Genomic DNA, 14,686 nt, shown 5'->3' with positions numbered 1-14,686 from the left:
CACCTTTTTCACACCAGCTGCAAAGCCAAGTAACCAAAGGTCCAGAGTCAGTTTGGAGGAGTGTGGCCTGGCTTTGGGCCAACCCCAAAGCTTCCTCTCTAGGGAAGGCATTCTTTCTCTCTCCCTGGGTGTGAATGAGGGGGAAGGGAGTGTGGGCTGTATCTTCTTCCTTCTCCCCACTAAGAGGCATTCTCTCAGGGCAGTGTCAGATAAACAGAAGGCCAAGTAAACTGCCCTCTCATCCCTGAAAGTTTCTTTCTGAGCAAGGGATTTCAGTTGTAAGGGAACTAAAAGTGACAAGTATTTTAGGCTAAGTAAGGGATGTCTCAACTTCTCTTTACCTCTGTTAAATGGGCAAAAGGAGAAGAACAAGTATTTTTTTTCCAAAGTATTTTGGTAAACAAACAATTATTTTATAAAATTCAATAATAAATTGCCAGGTTATTCAAATGTTTTTCCAAATCCTATTTTCCTAAAATAACACAGTATTTTAGGAAAGCCTGAAGCAAAAGAAAAACGAGTTTAAAAATAATGCTTCTAAAGCAACTGCTCTGCGGTTCCATTAGAGGACCTTCCAGGCTGAGCCCAGAGAGGTGCCTGCCAGGTGCCTGGGGAGTTGCTTTAACAGCCCCATAATTACAGAGGTTAGAAAGCACATGCATAACGTCCAACCCATCAAATGCTCAACTTCTTTCATCTTTCCCATAAAGAAGCATCAGAAATCTTCAAAGGATGATTCAAAGAAAAAGCAATACTGACTTCTGGTTTTGACATGGTGAAGTGAGCAAAAGCAGAACCAACTCCACAATAAACAACATGCTACATAAGACACAATCAGACTCCAACACCGAGGACCCCTACCTAACAAAGGGGCTTTTCTGCTTCAAAAAATCTTTCTGCAGGAAGGAGGAGGTCAGTGTACATTCAAGTCCTTTCAAAACCTTTCTTGTTTGGGGGAAAACATATTTATCTAAGATGATCCCAGTAATACTAGTTTGAGAAGCTTAACCAGGACATTCAACAGACCTTTGTTTTCGTTTTAAATGTGCAAAGAAATTTAACAGACTTAATCATTATTTCAAAGGTATGAAATCACAGAGGTAACATAAAGTTTTTAAAGTATACTTTAAAAAGCAATATTAGAGGGCTGGGGATGTGGCTCAGTGGTACAGTGCTCGCCTCGCTAGCATGAGACACTGGTTCAATCCTCAGCACGACATAAAAATAGAATAAAGATATTGTATCCACCTAAAAAATAAATATTAAAAAGAGCAATATTAGAGTAATCATTAAGTTTGGGTAGATATTTATCTTGAAATTAAAAAAAAAACAACAATGTTTCTGTGTTTTAGAATGAAAAAAGAACAAATAGTGAACTTTCAGAAGTAGAAGATATAATATTATGGTCACTTAAACCAAAACACAACAGATGGATAAAATAAACACAATTAGAAAAATGTTTAAAAAAAAAGCACCTGGAAAGAAAAACATAACAAAAGATAAACTACAAATGAATAAAAAGGGGAATGTAAAATAGTCAATTAGAAAAATGTTAAAAAAAAAAGCACCTGGAAAGAAAAACATAACAAAAGATAAACTACAAATGAATAAAAAGGGGAATGTAACAGACTTCTCTGGAAACTTCAATGTGCTGGGAAAAAAAAAATACTTATCTAGAATTCTATGTTTTGATAAAATATTAAGTGTAAAGGCAAATACAATGGTGCTCAAACAGAAGCTAAGCATTCATTCCTCACAAAAGAAAGGACTTCAGAATAAAAAGACTGAACCTTAAAGGAGAGAAGGGTGACAGGTCAACAGTGAGTGAAAACAACCAGGTAAGCATCTATGGCAATGGTGGTGACTGTTTAGGACCTCACAAAAAGGTGGACCTGAACACCTGATAAGGAGACAGGGAAAATGGGTGGATCAGAGCTAAAATCTCTTAAGGTCCTTGTACTCTTCAGGAGAACAGAAATATTGATTCACCTTAGGTTTTATGAAATCAAGGATGCATGTTAAAATTGCATGGGTTACCATTCAAATAACAGACCTGGAATGAATAACTTTCCAATCACTAGAACATAAAACTTCAACAGGAAACAGGAAAGGAGGAAAAAAGGACAAAGAAAACATTCACTCAAAAAAAAAAAAAAAAAAAAGTTAAAGAACTTACTCCAAAATAACAATTACATTAAATGAAAATGGATTGAATTTCCCCATTAAAAGACAAGACACTGTTATATTCAGTCATTAAACTTCTAGGTATATCCCTTTCCAAAAAAAAAAAAAAAAAGGTCACATTTGTACAAGGATACAGGTCTAAGTTCATTAAATGCAGAACTGTTAGTTGCAAAAACCTACATAAATAGTATGCCTTTCCATCCAAAGAAACATGGATGAAACAGCATAATAAATTCTAGCACTAAAATAAACAGAATGAATAGATTTGAGTCCATAAGACAACATGAATTCATCTCAAAATGTAATGTTGACTGAAAAAAGCTATTTAAAAGCATATACAGTATACTACTCATGAAACTTAAAAAACACCTCAGAACATATTATATGTTGCCATGTATACATACATATGTAGCAAAAATATAAAAAAATCATATCCAGAAAGAAACATGAAATTTGAAAAAAGCTGTTAACTGTAAAAATACTACACTTTAGATGCATTTTTATAAAGATCTCTTATTTATTTAATTCATTCCTTCTTTCCTTCCTCCCTCCCTTCCTTTCTCAGTGCTGGGGATTAAACCCAGGTCTCATGTGTGATGAGCACATATACCACTCAGCTACATCCATAGCCCCATCTTTTCTTTTTTAAATAAAAGCAAAACCAAAATCAAGCCAATAAAATATCAACATTAAGAGCTGACAAAACAGATTAAGGTATCATTTACATGGCTTTTAAATTTTTTTAAACAGCTCAAAAATCACAATTTATAATAAAAATTGCAAAGTGGAAGAAAGAATAAGTTTAGATTTATGTCAAACCAGATCCATCTATCCAGCTATTCATCTTTTGTTTCAAAATTTTGTGCCTGCACATGCGTACTCACACACACACACACACACACACAATTTTTTTGCAGTGCTAGGTATTGAACCCAGATCCTCACACATGCTAGGCAAGTGTTCAACCATTGAGTTACATCCCAGCCCCTTTAAAAATTATATTTTAAATGTTCTGAATATCTGAAAGATAATTCTCTCAGAGTATTTTATAACATACAGTTCTAAATGCAAAGGAAAAAACATATATAAATACTCAAAAACTAATTTTTTTGTAACCTATGATTTACCTTTGGTTATTTAACATGAAGATATGGCTCTGGCCTTTGCCTTTTTCCTAATCTAATTCAGGGTGTGGTGGAGCACTCATTCATATTCATAATGGAAAGGAAAAGATGTGGAAAAAATTTTTCCATTATAGGGTCTCATAAGGCAGTGATCTGTGAGTCTAGGTGAGGGGAGGGACAGGATGTCATAAGGTACATCATAAAAACACTTCAATTGGAAGGAGAGTCATATTCCTCTGGAAAAAGAGGGAGGTCAAAGAGGCTTACAAAAAGAGGGGGGAAAAATCGCCACTCTGGAGTTGAGTCCTCTCCCTCCATGTTCTGAACTTTAGTGGCATGGGGGTTCTGGAATGAAATCCCCAAAATTGATGTGGAGACTGCCAGACAGGAAGTCTCAGGTCTGAGAAGAGGGTACAGAAGTTTCTAAGGTATAGAGGCAGAGGAGAATGAAAAAGCCAAGTGTTGGGGTTTGAGAAGAGCTGACAAAACAGATTAAGAAAACCCAGGGAGCCTCCCTCCTGAGAGGAGCAGCAGTCCTCCCAGCACAGCGTCCCTGGGCTGATCAAAGCCACACAGGCGGCACAGCACTGACCCCGCCTCCCTGGAAGTTGCTGATGAGTCCAAGGATCAGCTCATGAGGCACAGGCTGATCAACAGAGATGTTCTCTTTCGAAATCAAGCAATTAGATCCTCTCTGACTAGGGCTAAGAGGTCAGAAGCACAGTGGGAGAAGAGCAGACACATCAGAAAGGTTCCATGTCAGGGCACAGCAGCTGCCTGAGAGGGAAAAGCAGGTGTAAAACCCTAACAAAGGATTAGAAGTAGCTTTGATAAATAGCTTGCTGAGTTGTGTGCACGTGCTAGCCAGTATTGGTAAGGGGTGTGTGTGTGTGTCTGTGTGTGCAGGTCAGCCTGGTAGATATTATAGAATAAGGAAAAGCCAGAATTCAGCACCACAGATGCAGGGGTTCTTACCTTGCATCTTGGGGATAAGAGGGAAAACATACAGATAATTTGAAAAAACACCTGGACTTCTATTCATGTGAAATGTGCCTAATCTCAGGGGCAGAAGGTACATGAGATTGTTACATCTGCTGTAAGAGCACAGATTTACTCTTATAAGGCTGAGTAATACAAACCAAGTTTCTCTTCTGTAACTTGGAATTTTATTTCTGAATCTCCACCGCTGACTGTGACATAAGGTAACACCTACTAAGTTAATAAGCAAATGTTTTTTAAAATGCTTGCCATAAAAGCCTACACTTACAAACTAAAGCATACTATTATTCAAATACACTTCATATCAGAGATTTGTGGATTTTTCCTGAAAATAAACAGTAAGAGTAAATGAGATAATTAAAATACTTTTTTTCTTTTGATTTGCATTAATGTATATGCCAATATGAACAAGTCCATATTAGTTCTACATTTTAAACTCACTTTCACAGTTTTAAAAGTGAGATTTAGGGCTGGAATTGTAGCTCAGTGGTACAGCACTTGCCTAGCAAGTGTGAGGCACTGGGTTTAATCCTCAGCACCACATTAAAAAAATAAACAAAATTAAGTTATAAAAAAAGTAAAATTTAGTTCCTTCCTTTCACCAAATTTTAATGTTTTGGTGTTTCTCCTTTCCTTTTCCTTCCTCCTTTCTTTCAAGACTTCTTTCTGTCCCCTTTAAATGACTGCTCATTTTCCTTTTATTTAACCCAGATATTGTCAAGGCCGCTATGAATTTATGCCACAGAGTTAAACAAACAAAAATACCAATGAATACTTATTTACACTGAAAATATGAAGAGATGCAGGAAGACAAATAAAGACTGATAGTCATGATCCCACACACGGGTGGCTCTACCTCCTGGGACATTTCTCAAAAATGAGGGACCCAACTGGCTTCCTAATCTCTTCAGTTCATTCGGTTTTAAAACTCCATGACTTCCCTTCCACATCTTAGTAGTAATGTAGCAGAAATGCCAAGTGAAAACAGAAGCATGTGGAGCTAAAATGAAATTCAAAATTTGACAAAGGCCGCACTACGATGGCATTACTGATGTGTTTATGTATGTATAAATACAAAGTCAGACAAAAATCAAAAGTAATTATCATCTAACTTGGAGAAGCAGGGTTTACTTTCAACCCAGGCATATTTGATCAGGATATGTTTTTATAAACTTGATTTTAATATAAGGAACTATTGCTTATCTATTACCCTTTTATGGACTCTAAATTATTTTAGAGTTAAAAGTGTGATTTTTTTTTCTCTGTACACTTAAAAAAAATCTGTATATTCAGTACTTAGACACTGCTCAAAATCTTCTATGGTTCTTGCTAGGATGCCAGAGGAAAATCTGAATTTTCTATTAGAAAATTTTCAGAACACCCCAGTCTACTCAGCTGCATACAGCAGTAATTTATATACCAGGGAAGCATCTGTTTGAAAGAGGTTAAATTATGCAGTTACAGCTATATCACCAGGGCTTGAGAAATCTAAGGCAAACATGTAAGTTCTCTAAGATTTAATCGTCTTAAATATTTTTTCTCCAGAATATTGTATGCATAAGAATAAACTTTATAAAACTCTCTTAAAGAAGTAGCTATCATCAATTACAGGAGAGTAAACAGTTTGCTCTGAAGAACCTGAGGGCTTGCTGTGGTTTTGTCCCTTGAGCACTGAGAGCTGTGCCCAGCGCTGGGGCCAGGAGTCGCTCCTGTGCACTTCCCCTGCCTCCAATCCTGCCATCTCCATCCTGGAGGCTAATTAAACTGCCTTCATTCTAGAATAGGACAGAAAAAAGCAGAAAAGGGGTTGTAAGCATTTCTTGGGAGTGTCAAGCAAAAAAGCAATGCTAGTAGCCATCTACCATTCTAGTTGAAAAATCTATACCTTATGAAATACGTGGGAGAAGGAACCATGGATCTCACAGCTGTGGCACCTCTGATGATCAAATACAGTGTTTCCCACTAGCTCCTCCACCTGCACCCACCCTATCCTCCTCTTCAGTACTCCTTAGAGAATTAAAGCCATAATAAAAGCTTAAAGACTTTAAACTTTAAAGACTGGAGTGAATGTGTTTCTTCTATGTATGTACGGCTTTATTCTCCACCCAAGAGAACTTAGTAATAGGTTAGTGTTATAAGCTGAAAAGTGTGGAAGCCTCTTCTAAAAAAAGTGTTCACAAATTGTGCTTACCGCTGGAGGGTCAGTTATCTTCCCCACTTTAGCTTTACAGGCTGAATTATTATCCCTTGAAAAATATGGAGAACTGAAGTATTGATGGGTAAGCTACAACATTTACCTTGTGGACCATCAGGTCTGATTTTCAACATTCCAGTCGTGTAAAAGAAATAACAGGGCCTGAACTCACAGACCATTCAAAACCTAAACATGGATGTGATCATCCACTTTTCTGAGCACTTAAAAACAAACAAACAAAAAAACCTGAGATTTGAGAAGCTATCAGATCACAACAGAGGCTGAACTGCAACAAAACTTATCAAACAAAAGTACCACCCACTTCCTTCCTCCTCCATCTCCACATAAACAAGCACTTAAGGGCTTAATAATAAAATGCACATAGATCTGATTTCACATTTTGTTAATTTTCCACTATTTTTTGCTTGCCTGAGAGTATTTTTGAAAATATTTATTTTACCTCTGAATATCACATGAAACATAAACAATGAAAGAAACAATAGCAAAGGCTTCCATTTTATGTATTTTAGAAGACATCCGGATAAACAACTCTGGCATTTTGAAAAATCAATTTTAAAGAATATTCAGAATGCATTAATAGACTTGCTGGCTGGTTCTCTCCCTATCACCTATTTAAGGATACAACTCAGAATAGCAATACAAGTGAAAGGAAGCCCGTATCAACCTTTGACCTACCTCACAGAACATGTAGAGAGACAGCAACGTGAGTCCAAGGTTATACACCACTAAGATTCCCCGGCAAGAGAATGGCTGTTTATTCTTCATGTATTTTGGTCCCAACCATACAATTAGTAAATAAATGACAGTGCAGACAAAGGTAGGTATGTAATTGTCCAGAAGAAACCATCCTTTTACTCTGGTATCTGAAAAACAAAAGAAAAATATTTAGTGGTTAATAAGGTAGATATAAAAATAACTGCAACTTTCAAAACATTAAAAAAAAACTCTAACCACAATTCTATAAGTCACCCCAACCCATACACACATACACTACTTTTGTTTTTTTGGGGCATGCTGGGAATTGACGTCAGGCCTTGTGCATGCTAGGCAAGTGCCTCCTACTTAGTTACATCCCCAACCCAAAGTCACCTAATATTAATAATGCCCCCAATCCTGACAAAGCAAAAAGGAAGCATGAATTTTCAATATATACAAGGTGAAGCTCCTTGTTATATGTTCTGAATAATAAGGTGCATGTTTTGTGGGTTTTTTTGCTAAGTCAAATAATTATAAAAATATGCTTTGCAAAAAAATCTAAAAGAAAACTCGGAGAATACCATATTTCCCATTGACTGGATTAGCTATATTTGTAGAATTACACATGGAATCAAAAAATCCAAGAAATGGCAGTCTGAACTCCAGTTCTTCGTGTCAGCAAGAATGCCCCATTATGTGCAGACCCAGAAAACAAGCCATTTAGCTAGAGTAGTGACACTGCCCCTGATTAGAAAGGCAGCACCTGCCATTAACACAGTGGTCAAAGGAGTGGACAAAGATGAAAAACACAGGAAACATGCTGGTGATGCAGCCATGATCAGATGAGGGCTATTTAAGATATTTAAGGAGCTATTTGAGGAGGAGCTTGAGAGAGAAGACCTACACTGATTCAAGGGAGCTACTGAAATAGGAGAGACCTCTCCCTCTTCTACCCTGATTCCCAGGCTAGAACAGGGAGGAAAAAGAAAACCAGGCCCAAGTAGCTACCCACAACAAAGGGGCTGATGGCTGGACAGGGAACTAATTGCTAAGCTTTCTCTCCTGCAGACACCCTGTACCTTCCCAGTGTTTCTCTCATGCTTCTCAGAGATGCTCCCTCCACATCCCCCCAATAGTTATGCTAGGAGGGTTGAGGGGTTAGTGTCAGGACTACAGAAGTGGTGGTTCAGAGAAGACCTTCAGAGGAGGCAGGCCCCAGAGACCTCTATAAGGGAACTGTTAACACCTCAGCCTCCAGAACAGCTGGGATTACAGGGTTGCACCAATGCGCCAGCCTATTTATGGTTTTTCTTTATGTAAATCTTTATGTGAACCTAAAGGGTTCAGAAATAAGAGACATTAAAATAGGGGATTATAGATAACATTAAAAGAAGGCAATATAAAATTGATTTACTGTCTAAAAGATAACGAAGGCTAAGGAGTCTAACAAGTGAATTCGACTGCATGTACTCTCCTCTGACAAAGTGAAAGAACATGAAAAGACCTTAAGGGCCATGGATGTAGCTCAGTGACATAGTGTTTGCCTAGCAAGCAAAGGTCCTAGGTTTGATCAATAGTGTGTGTGTGTGTTTGGTGCAGTGGCACATGCCTGTGGTCCTAGCACTCAGGAGAAGTTAAGGCACAAGGATCACTTGATACCAGGAGTTCAAGGCCAGCTTAGCCTCAATAAATAAATGAACCACCCTTAAAATTGTGAAAGCAGAAGAGTTTTAACCCCCTACTGCAGCAGTGCATTTTGGAAACGAGTTCTTTTAGAGATTCACAAGAACTGAGAGCAGCATACTCCCGTAGTGGTGAAAACTGTAGTGTTCTCAAGCTATAAGCTTTGTAACCTAATTTGATCTCCAGCTGAAGCAGCAGAAGGCCACCCACAGCAGCTGTATCTGCCCCTGGAGTCAGAGAAACTTCCACAAATGCTGAGGACTTCGCCAAGCCCCTTGCTACCCAGGCTAAAGTTTGGTCTTTTACAGAAAATGCTAACGTTTTCTAGAATTACCTCATGCAATATTTACAAGTGGCTATAATGGGCACAGGGGTCAGGTAGGGGACCAAAATCAAAACCACCTTACCTCGGGGGCCCAGCAAAGCCTTGAAATAGGTACTGAGTGATGCATCAAAATGTTCCATTTTAAAACCTATTAAGAAGGAGAAAAAAAAGTCATTGATCAGTCTCTCCTCAAAATGCTTTTTGTATAGCAGTTTCTCATAAAAGAAGAAGAACAAATTATTTTCAAAGACTATGTGATGGACAAGGTTAAATTTCCCATGTTAAAACAAGAGTTTTCTTTTTAACACCCAAAAGAAACTTATGTGTTAGTTCTAATTTGAAAATCAAAAGGAAAGACACAATCTCGTGAATTCACTTTATAAATGAAGCGCCAGTTTTCTGAACTTTTCTCGGTTCCATAAAAACTCTTCCCGTGAAGCTGAAATTTCAGTGGAGAAAAGAGTGGAAATGAATTTAAAGGTGGCAGACAGAGACATCCAGATCTGTCTGGGCAGGAGCCTGTGCTCACACAACAGGGACAGGAAGGCTTGCCCGGGAATGGAATGCCACAGGGAAAAGAGGTGTGGAGGGGCAGTGTCCTCACTTGTCACAGTAAAAAAATAAAAATATTAAACACTGAAAAAGATGGTTAAAAATCTCATCACTTTCCTTCAACCTAATCCCTCCGCTCCAGTCAGAACAGCTTCCAGAGACAGTTCCCTTTTTGAGCAAATGGGTCATGCTAAATGGGTGTTTTTATAATTTTTGGCTGCAACCCTTAGCAGATGACCAAATCGACTTAGAATTAAAAATAATCTGATCATAACAGAGAACCAAAATGCTTTTCCCTTAGTGAGAATGAATAAATATTATCTCATAAAACTTTAGTTTTACTGTGTCAAACTTTTAAGTGTCACATATTCAATTGTGATGTAAAATATATTCTTACTATGGGGAGGTCACAGTTTAACAAACTTAGAAAAGCACTGTTGTCTATAGAACTGTATATACTACTTGTTTTTGTTTTTGCTTGGTAAAATATCATGGAGATAGTAGTTGTATATCTACCTCCATCTTCCTAAGATTCTGTAATTCTTGCATTTTCTTCCTACTTAGGATTTACATTTAGAGAGTAGCCAAGCATCTTCATGTGCATATTGCTTAGACTGTCTTTATTACATTTAGGATTTGCTTAGATTGTCTTTATTAAATTTAGGAAGCATGCATATTCAAATTTCTCGGCCATTCCTCTTATACAACAACCACCAATACTATAACTTTCAAGGGTAAAGGTATATGATTTTTTTATATATAAAAAAATCAGTTTTTTTGTTTTGTTTTTGTTTTTTTCAACTAAACTGTTAATCATTTAGTGATACTTCTCTTCCTTGGCTTGCAACAATGAAGCACATGTATTTTTGGATAATTTCAAAATAAACTACTTTAATATTCATGAAATTATCTGGTGGTTTTAGTAATTTACAATTAAGCCAATCCAGCCTGGATGGGATGCAGAGAGAGGGGAAACAGGGATGTCACTGTGAAAGCAACAGCTACCTGGGTTCTGTCTTGAAGGGACCTCGGGAGGTTGTGACTCCCTCACGCTGTGGCCAGAATCCAAGAAAGCACCAGCTCCCACACACCCAGGGCAGTCACCTTTGTCCCTCATAGTTATACACTTGGTCCCTTCTGAAATAAAGGCCATGAGTACTGGACTGGATAACTGGCAGGTGAGCTCCTTGCTGGAGACAGATTTACCTTCTTCTAAGAGGTTTTAAATCTAGATCTTATTACCTGGTAGGTAGTTCTGTTTAATAATGGGTCACACTGCAGGTACAATAGTCAGGCATTAAGGCCGGATGGGTGTTAAGCAGGAACAAAGGTATAACTAGCTGGCAGATGAGTGGTTTCATGCTGGGACCTTTATCTGACAGCTAGGCTTTGAAACCTGTTTTTTTCCTACTTACTAGCAATGTGGCTTTGGACAAGTTATTTAAACTCCTATCTGTAAAATATGGAAAACAGTGACTGTCTCCAAGATTAAGATGATCAAATGATTTAATACAATAAGACCTTTAAAGTGGTGCCTGGCATATATTAAGCCTGTGTTTCTTACTGAACATCTGCTACAGGACCAACTCCATGATGAACACCGTCAGCCATCCGTGGCAGCCCTGCTGGCTGGCATTCTGAGCTGAAATCATTATCCTGTGCACTATGGATGGTTAACTTGTCCCTGGTCAATTTCCATTACATGGCACCAGTGAACCCCCATCTTATGACAACCCACAATATACACTTCTAAATCTTAACACACTCCTAGGGAAACAGCAATGGAAGGTAAGGGGAGCTGTTAATATCTCAGAAAAGAAATTTGCCAGAAAGAGACATTCACTAAACATGAACGGCAGGGCTAAAATGAATACACTAATTACACATGTAAATGTCAAGCATCTACTGTGTATTTCAAAGGATTGCCAAATAGGGATAAACACAAACGAGCATACCTGACCTCCTAGAACAAGTGAGAGGTTCAGAAGAGAAGCCGAAGCCATAAATCAAAAGCAAAATCCAGTTTGTAAAATGAGTAGATATTACAATGATCTAAAAGAATAGAAACTGCATATCTGCATTTAATACCATGCTGTAAGAATAAATTCAAATAACAGTACTTTGGAATCTAATGCCAGGAATATACCTAACAAAAATAATAAGGGCGTCATTCATTGCATTTTTTAACTAAGGGGGCCTTTCAGAGGGTTGCAACCAGTTTCAGTTTCTATGTATGGAGAAATACACATAAGGAGAATATAGAAAAGCTGGAAATAAGAGGGAAGAAATGTTTGAAAATAATGGAATTTGGCTTGGGAGACAGGTAGAAGAACATTAGTGGACTGGGACAAAATTAAGGCCCAGGAATTGCTACACAATGACCCACTATTACAAGGACAGCAGCCTAGGACAGAGACCAGTTTGAGAATTTAGGCTAACATCATGCCTCCAGAAAAGCAGCTTGATTAAACATAAGCTAAAACTTCAGTCCAAGAGCACTGGACCTAGCAGCAGGCAATCCCAAGAGACTGTGGAATTTAGTATTTGGAGATATTGAACAGTCCTGTGACAAGCCATCTGTCCTGAATAATCTGAGTCTAAATCCATCTTGAATAGAGGCCCTGCAGAAGCCAGTGAACACAGGAGCAGTTTTTTGTCTTTATAAAGTGGAATGTCTTTACTACAAAAGCACATGCAAGAGACGACTTTGCCAGAAACAGCAAATCTGTTCTTAGACTGCATTTCTTCTCAGTGTGAGAATTCTCTTGGATTTGCAGAACTTTTCAAAATCAAGTTTAGGAACATCTTGAAAAAGCAGTGAAACATTCTTTAAAAGAAAAGATATGTAGAAAAAAACAACAATAATTTTTAGAGCTGCTTATTGTTCCTGAAATGGTCCATGATGCAAAGGGAGAAAGGTGGGTGATGATGGTCCTTGGAACACAGGCCCCTAATTAGTAGCATCTTCATCCATGAACCACAGGCCTGATTCTGGGCTGGACATGGATATGTTAAATATTTTCTCCAGGGACTGGGGATGTAGCTCAGTGGTACAGTGCTTGCCTAGCATTCATGAGGCTCTGGGTTCAATCCCCACTACCAACAACAACAACAACAAAATTTTTCTCCAAACTCTCCCTGCTATATGCCTTCAACTGCAAATGTACTATATTCTTCTCAGGCAAGGTTGTTTGTTTTTATACAAGTTACCAAAAGATACCTTCACTAAAGGTTTCTCTTGTTATCATTTACCCAGCACAATATCATGTTTTTGTCCAGCAGTCACAGATCTCAACAATAGGTCTTCACTTTTTCATTCATACCAACACTTTCCAAGTGCCTACACCATATAACAGGATTGAGACCCTAAGGCCCTGAGAGATACAGCAGGCAACAAATCAAAATTAAGGCTGGAAGGAGAAGAAATACACAGAAAGAAGAAAAAAAAAATATACAGTACCCCCCCACACACAATTTCAGTTACAGTTAATCATAGTCCAAAAATATTAAATACAAAATTCTAGAAACAATTCCTAAATTTTAAATTACATGAATGATGAGTAGCATGATAAAAATCTCATACCATTTCCCCTATCCAGGATAGGATGTGAATCACCTTTTGTTCGGGGTATCCATGCTGTATATGCTACCTGCCCATTAGTCACTTGGTAGCCCTCTCGGATATCATATTGACTGTCAAATTATCATGGTGCTTTGTGTTGAAGTAGTCCTTTGTAATAATGGCCCTAAAAATAGAAATGCTAGCAGTCTGAATATAAAAAACAGAAGCCATAAAGTTCCTCCTTTAAGTGAAAAGGTGAAAGTTTATCCTAGTATATATGCATAGGAAAAAACAGCATCTATAATATTTCACACTATATGTAGCTTCAGGTCATTTAGGTCTTGGAATGTCTCTCCTGTGGAAAAGGGGGGACTTGCTATATTATTTATAGACAGAAACACACACATACATGTGAAATAACTGCTAGTAAGAAAAATAAAGCAGGGTAAAGGGAATGAAATGAATCAGGGAGTAGGTATTTATTTTAGAAAGTGTGGTTACAGAAGGTTGACCAGAGAAGGTGGGAACAGAGCAAAGACCTGAATGGCAAGAGAAGCCATGTGTCTATTAAGAGAAAGCGTAATCCATTCAGGGGGATGTATGAGCGCAATGGCCCTGAGGCCAGGGCATGCTTGGCCACAACAGGGGTGGGGGCTCTGCTTACTCAGCAGTGGACAGTAGCAGACCACACCCTGCAAAAAGCACATGGCCCATGGGCTAGGAACAGAAGAGAGTGCCAATCCTTAACTGCTCACATTGCCTCTGCTCCTCACTCTCCTGGCTACAGCCTGCCTGCCAACAACATGCCCTTTCCATTCTCATCTCCCTTGCTGAGTGTCATCTGTTGTGCCACATGAACAGTACAAAAGGTCTAGGCAAATGAATTCTTCATAGCTAGGCTGGGCTGGCCTGCTCTGCTGGGTAAATTGGGCACTTGCTGAGTGGCCTGTGGGTTAACCTATACTCTTCTGTATTTTTCTAAAGGCATGGGAGGCAAAGAGCCCTGCAAAGTCCTTGACGCTTTGCCTAGTAATCTTGAACTGTGAGAACAGCACAGCCCGCTTAGCACAAGATGCCCAATCACAATGCCAGGTGTGCAGCCTGCCTGACTGCCACAGGCAGGCTGTGAGGGTTTGTGACATCACTTCTCAAAAACCCTTCTCACCCTACAGGCAGCCTGAGTGCTCTGAGCTAAGTGGGAACACAGCTGGCTCTGTACAATTGTTCCAACAGGGACCAAACCCAAGCACTGAGCTGGAAAAGGAGCTTTGGTCCTATATGCAGCAGCAGAATAGGCCATTCTTTGCTCTGGCTAGTTCTCCACAAACTGACAGGAAAAGAGAGCA

The 14,686-nt window shown here is 38.6% G+C and overlaps 1 protein-coding gene across 2 annotated transcripts in view; it reads right to left on the bottom strand.

The window, feature by feature from the left end:
• Nucleotides 1-14,686, bottom strand: part of Elovl5 (ELOVL fatty acid elongase 5) — a 95,780-nt gene that overhangs the window by 16,190 nt on the left and 64,904 nt on the right. For both annotated transcript variants that reach the window (XM_071613309.1, XM_027938214.2), the window contains exons 2-3: nucleotides 9,309-9,374; nucleotides 7,198-7,385 (exon numbers count right to left, since the gene is read on the bottom strand). In XM_071613309.1, the coding sequence (XP_071469410.1) occupies nucleotides 7,198-7,385; nucleotides 9,309-9,366 (246 nt within the window). In that variant the 5' untranslated portion in view covers nucleotides 9,367-9,374. The remainder of the gene's footprint in view (nucleotides 1-7,197; nucleotides 7,386-9,308; nucleotides 9,375-14,686) is intronic.

The sequence above is a fragment of the Marmota flaviventris genome, chromosome 6 (genome assembly GCF_047511675.1).
Source record: "Marmota flaviventris isolate mMarFla1 chromosome 6, mMarFla1.hap1, whole genome shotgun sequence".
Lineage (NCBI taxonomy): Eukaryota > Metazoa > Chordata > Mammalia > Rodentia > Sciuridae > Marmota > Marmota flaviventris.
Note: the sequence above shows the minus strand (reverse complement) of the source record. Positions and strands in the feature narration are given on the sequence as shown.